The following is a 6503-nucleotide window of genomic DNA, read 5'->3' as shown; positions in this document are numbered from 1 at the left end:
TCCCCTACCGAGTCATTTTCTTCTGATGCCTCCCTTCCACTGTGTCTCTACCACATGTTCTTGCTCCCTCTCCTCCTCCAGCTCATCCTCCTACATTTCATTCACATCCTATGCTCCAAAGGTGATACCAATGACAAAGAATCAAGCATGGACAAGTTGTTTCCACTCCTTCCGCAGACCCTCTTGCACCTCCCATCACTATTGAAATAACAAGTTAGCCCTCCTCTAACCCACCTATCTTCCTAGACCCTTGACCTTCCTATTGCCCTTTGAAAAGGCAAGCGGAAGTGTACAAAACATTGCATCTCCAAACACCTATCCTATAGCCTTTTATCCCCTGTCTATTACTCTTTTCTTGCCTCTGTTTCTACCCATGTGATTCCCAGGTTTGTACCAGAAGCCCTGTCTAAACCTGAACGAAGGGATGCTATGATGATTGAACTTGATGTTTTGCATAAGAACCATACTTGGGATATTGTGGATTTGCTTAAAGGGAAGGAACCGGTGGGTTGTAAACGGGTGTTCACCATTAAGTACCATTCTGACGGCACTATTGAGAGGTTTAAGGCTTGATTGGTTGCTAAAGGCTACACTCAGATGTATAGTATTGACTACCTTGAGACCTTTGCTCCTATGGCCAAGAGGACATTAGTTTGTGTTTTGTTGTCTCTAGCTGCTACTTTTGATTGACCCCTTCACCAATTTGATGTTAAAAATGCCTTTTTGAATAAAAAGGAAATGTAAGGGAAAGTGTGTAAACTGCAGAAATCTATTTATGGTCTCAAACAGTCTCCTCGAGCCTGGTTTGAGAGATTCAGAGCTGTTCATGTACCTTTTGGTTATACACAAACCCAATCTAACCATACTTTGTTTCTGAAAAGAAGTAATTCTTTGGTGGCTTTTTTTATCGTTTATGTTGATGACATTGTGGTCACGGGTAATGACACCCAAGAAGTGATTAAGCTCAAAAGATTTCTTAACTCTGAATTTGAAATCAAGAATTTGGAGAATCTCAGATATTTCTTGGGAATTGAAGTTGCTAGATCCAAGGATGGTATCTTCATTTCTCAATGCAAGTATATTCTTGACCTCCTTGCAGAGACTGGTAAACTTGGTGCTAAACCAACTTCCACCCCTATAGATCCCAATCATAAGCTCTCTGCCACTGATGGTGAGTTGTTGCCTAATAGGGGAGTGTTTCAAAGACTGCTTGGGAAGTTGTTATATATTTGCATAACTCGGCCATATATTTCCTATGTAGTGAGTGTTATTAGTTAGTTTATGCATTCTCCCAGAGACACATTTAACTGCTACAGGAAGAGTTTTGTGTTATTTGAAAGGCAATCCCGGGAAAGGTATTTTGTTTGCCAAACATGGACACACAAAGTTGGAAGCATATATTGATGCTGATTGGATTGGATGTATTAATATAGGAGATTCACCTCAGGATGCTTTAGTGGTAGGGAACATTGTCTCATGGAAGAGTAAAAAACAGTCTGCATTAGCTAGATCCTCAGCTGAAGCAGAATACAAGGCAATGGCACATGGAGTGTCGAAATTACTATGGCTAAGATTACTTCTGGAAGAGTTGGGTATTGGCTATGAAAAGCCAATGATGCTCTACCGTGACAATCAGGCTGCTATTAAATTGCACATAATCCTGTTCAACATGACAGAACTAAGCACATAGAGGCTGATAGACATTTTATATGGGAAAGAGTTGCTTCAGGAGATGTTTGCTTGCCATTTATTTCTTTAGAAGAGTAGTTGGTTGATGTCTTGACCAAAGGTATTCCAAAAGGAAAGCTAACACACTATATAAGCAAGCTGGGCATGATTGGCATCTATGCTCATCTTAAGGGGGAGTGTAGAGAGGCTGGGCCAAATGGGCCCTAGTGTCTATTTTATGTTTCAGTAATAGGTTATTTATTTTGTATGCTAAAGGGCATGTTAACTTATTTTAAGTTTATGCTTAGCTATATGCCCCACTTAAGGGATGATTTGTAATTAACCACATCAGTGAAGATCAATAAAAGGATTAGTGAGGGGAGAGAGGTGATTTATTCTGTTGTTTCCCCTTCTTCTATTCTGTTGTTTCCTTCTTCCTTTATCACCTTTTTATTTCTTTAATCAAGTTTCTTATCAGATTTGGAAGTCAGATTTACTTCTTATATTAATATATACATGTCTTTTTATAAGTAAATATGTTTATTAATATATACACATATAGGTTGGATCGGATCAGATCTTTTTGAATCGGATTTGGGGGTGGGGTGGGCAAGGTTCAAAAATTCGATACGATACACCCTGTATCGGGCATATCGTATCGTATCTTTTAGGTCCCGATACGCCTGTTTCTACGTGTTTTGAGACCCCACTCCTTTTCAATAAAAAAAAACATGTTTTTAACTCCCCAAAAAAAATTCAAAAAAAAAAAAAAGAGTTTCTGTGTGTTTCTAAGTTCCGATACACCTTTGTCAATACATAGAGGCGTGTTGAAATTTTAAACCTTGGGGGGGATCTGAATCCAATCCAAAAATCCGATAGAGGGTTATCCGAATCCGACAAAAATAGGATTGGATTCGAATCATGACCCGATCCATTTGCACACCTAACTTGAACATTTGAAGAGAAGGAAATCAGGCAGCCAGTTGGCTTGCAAATGAGGGTCATAACGAAGATTTAGTTTTGGTTGGTAGAGTCCCGTAGGACCTAGCTTCTGTCTCATGGACAGATGGGGGAGGCCCAAGTGTACTTTGTATAAAAAAAAGCTTCTAGCATATAAATGTTTTGTATGGTATGATTTGTTAAAATATAATTTAGATATTATAGAAGTATTGTTGTTATAAAGTATACTCAGTCTGTCTGTGCAGTACTAATGTCATATCAAGTAGTTATTTTGTTAGACAATCAAAAAACTAGGCATGTACAAGGATCCAAGTAATCATAGGTTTTAATAAGAAGGCAAGGCCAAATTATGCAAAATCAAGCAACCGATATCTGCAAAGAAAATTAGGCAAAAATTCATACCATCGGTTCTTCCCCCAGAACCTGGATGCCAGACTGCTAGAGTAGACAACCAAACCTGTTTATATATCCCTACAGAAGAGTACTTATAGATCTCGCTGTCAATAAACTTGCAGTATTCAGAACTTAAAAGATCTGTTGGCAAGAAAATCTTGCAACACAGGTTCAGCTCATAAGAGAAGGCATTCTTCATTCAATTGGCATATAGATAGGAACCCATAAAAATTGGTAAAATAAAATTTAAGAAACAGATTATAATACATGGGATATAACTTGTAGTGAAATTAATAAAAAGGAATGAAAACCATAAATCAGTGTACTGATAAAAAAACATAAATCACTGTATATATTATAATAAGTTGATTGAAGTTTAGAAAACCTTGTATAGGAAAAGAAAATATACAAGATGGGGATCTACTGAGGGCATCAATGCTGAAGCAGATGAAACCCTAGGTACCCCTGTTTTGAGAATTATCATCTTTTAGCTGTCCAGCTTGGTTTTCAAGATCACTTAAGGAGGGATCATCACCCATCCACTTATCAGTTCCACCTCCTGCTGCTTGTAGTGAACTCAGGTCCCATGGATCCGATATCCCACCCATGATTCCCAGATCTTGAGCATCATAATTAATGGCGTTATCCCACATATCAGGACAGAGACTAGAGACATTAGCACTGGCATCAAAACCCATGCTCCATATATCATCCTGTTTACTGATGCTTTCGGTTCCTAGGGACGTGAAGTCTGGAAGTGTCTTATCTTTTGCCAAACCCTCAGGGAAAGAGACAAAATAATCAGCACTACCTTCTTCTTGGAGGCTCATAACATTCTTTCCTTTGAGGAGAGCAACTTCAGAGCCCAGAGTTCCCAAGTCCAATGTCCCTACTTCCATCTGACTTGAGGCCCCAACAAGTTCTTGCTGCATTTCACTGGATGCAACATTTTCAGTTTCAATGTGAATGCTTGCTGCACCAAGACCCAACTTCCCTACCATATCTTGTAAGATATAACCAGGAAGTTGTGTACCAGAGACTGGATCTAACTTTTCCATTACTGAGGACGTATTGAGGTTGTCTTCAACAGTGTTATACTTCACTATCTGCCCTTCCATGGAAGGATCCAATTTCCTTTGATCAAGGTGATGCTGTTTGATGAACTTTCTTTTCACCCTTGGAGAAGCAATCCCTCTATGTTCTGCCTTTTTCTGAAGATGAGTTAAGAGTGTAGGATTCTGAAGCACTTTCACCAAAAAGGTGACCATCTGCTTCTGTCTCTGCTCTGCTGCCTGGAGCCTCTGATTCATTGTCTCCACCTGGTCAGTTGTCCCATGTTGTTCCTGCTGCAACTTTATAACCTCCTGCATTAAGAAATTCTTCTCCCTCCTAAGCCTTTCTACTTCTTTTTCCAAACCAAGCTTTTCTGTTTCAGTAGTTAGCCCACTATAGCTCCCAATCTGATGTGCTTGATTTGACTTGCGCCTATGGATGTTCTTCAACAAATGCCTCTTTCCTCGTAGAAAATCTTCATTAGCAAACTCCCATCGATCTGTATCAACCTTGCGGAACCCCTGAATAGGATAATAAAAAATATTCAAGAATAAATGGGGAGGAAAAGATAAAATCCTACAAGAAAATAAATGAATATGCATGATAAACAACTTCTAAAATCTAAACCATGAATATAAAGTCATTTTCTCTATACTGAGATTCTGTAAACTACTAAAACAAAGCATTTTAAAACAAAAACATGGAGCTCAGATTAGCACATAAAAAGGAATATAAAAAATACAACCTGCAAAAGAATGAGATCATCCACTCCTGCAAATAAGAAGCAGCATATGTTCCATAAACTAAAAAGAAAATATAAGTATAAACCCGTTTTTGCATAGCTGGTAGAAGTTGATATCCTTCCCTCGTGACCCAATCAATAAGATTTCCTAAAAGAAACACGTCTACAGGGAAATTGCAAACCTGGGACAGCACGTTAAACCTAAAAAGGGCAGAACAAGTAGGGAGGGAGTTCCTGATGCAAGAAACCATTAACACTACACTAGACATTCCCTGAAAGACAATCGAATGCTCCCGTTTCAAACCAAATACATTCGAAGTCCATTTAGAATATTCAGGAAATCCTGAGAAAGACCATCTGAATCCTTTCTCCCAAAGATTTAAAAGTGAATTATCACAGACCAAACCAAAGTATTTCTGCGGGAAAGAAAAAGATAATTAAATCTACAATCCAGATACAAATACAGAGTGACAGGAAAGGATACACCAGCAAAATCTCCCAACTCCACAAAGCTTACATAATACATCGCGATTTAGCCTCAGCAGCAATCTACAGTGATGGCTATTCATCAAATTATTTACACGATGAAAGATACATAAAAATACAAAGAAAATTACAAAAAAAAAAGGAATACAAAAAATGCATAAAAGTTATATACAAATAAAGCAGCCGTAATCGGCTGTGATTCTGTAATACCCACATAAGTATTTAGCTGGCGCACAAAACTGGAGAAATTGTTGTGCTTGAAGTTCTGGGGAAGGACAGCCCTCGCAAACTCCACGGGATCCCAAACCACAAAACTCTCACCACTCGGTTCCCATGAGATCACCTTATCAAGAGAAGGATCTTCGACCAAATCATAGGTCTTGGAAAGGAAAGGAGGAATCAGGTTACCCTGAAGGCATTCGAGGGGCCGGGGAACCGGAAGACTCTCTTCCTCACTGCCCCTCACTGATGTAAAACCTCCCCCAGCTGCTTCAGATTCGGTTATCAACCGAGGAGACGATAAAAATGGGGTTTTGTCTCCAGAAGAGCTTCCTATGGATTCCATCTTCACAGAAACAGAAGGGTCCATAGAACAGGAACCTTCATGCTCCGCCAACGGAGAAGCCGAAGCAGAAGAAGACGAACCGGCCAAAGCCGAACTTTCACCAAAAGAACAAGCTTGAGTAAAAGATGCCTTAAACCCCACTGACATAGAAGACGAAGAAGGCCACACCGAGGCGGGAATCGGAGGAAACCCAGGATTTTCACCAGAAGGGCCGCCACTCCCAGACAGAGCAGCAGAAGTTTCTAACGAAGCTGAAGAAGACGAGGGAGATTTTGTTGGAAGAAAGACGGGTTTATCTCTAGAAATCCATTGATGCTGATAACTAGCCTGTTGTACACTAGAGAGAGGGGGGAAACGAAGAAACAGAATATCTGCAGGTGTAGACTACGTTGTTACAAGGAAAATAGGAGATGGCATTTGGTCGGTGAACGGTGATTACGGGCAGCTATTTATAGGGTTCGGATATCTGCGAACTAGGTGTTCGAGATTTTTACTGACAGGGACCCAAATGGCGGTGGATTTTTTGGGGGTGCTCTGCTGGTTTGTGGTTTGTGCTTCGTCGCTCGCTGTTCAGGGGAGGACCTTTTCCGAGAAAGAGCTCATTGGCGGTTAAGCCTGTTGGAAAGTCGTTGTAGT

General features: G+C 39.9%; 1 protein-coding gene across 1 annotated transcript; it reads right to left on the bottom strand.

Moving 5' to 3' along the window:
* Window positions 1-3232: 3232 nt before the first annotated feature.
* On the bottom strand, window positions 3233-6241 carry LOC148871068 (heat stress transcription factor A-3-like). Its single transcript, XM_088967604.1, has 2 exons — window positions 5517-6241; window positions 3233-4595 (listed from the first exon to the last, which is right to left on the bottom strand). Exons 1-2 carry the CDS (start codon window positions 6012-6014, stop codon window positions 3477-3479), a joined length of 1617 nt encoding a protein of 538 aa, XP_088823730.1. The 5' UTR covers window positions 6015-6241; the 3' UTR covers window positions 3233-3476.
* Between the last annotated feature and the right edge of the window lie 262 nt (window positions 6242-6503).

Source organism: Nelumbo lutea, chromosome 2 (assembly GCF_056320005.1).
Source record: "Nelumbo lutea isolate HS-2025 chromosome 2, American lotus-T2T, whole genome shotgun sequence".
In the NCBI taxonomy this organism is placed as follows: Eukaryota; Viridiplantae; Streptophyta; class Magnoliopsida; order Proteales; family Nelumbonaceae; genus Nelumbo; species Nelumbo lutea.
The sequence above is the reverse complement of the archived record's forward strand: the minus strand, read 5'-3'. Positions and strand labels throughout refer to the sequence as shown.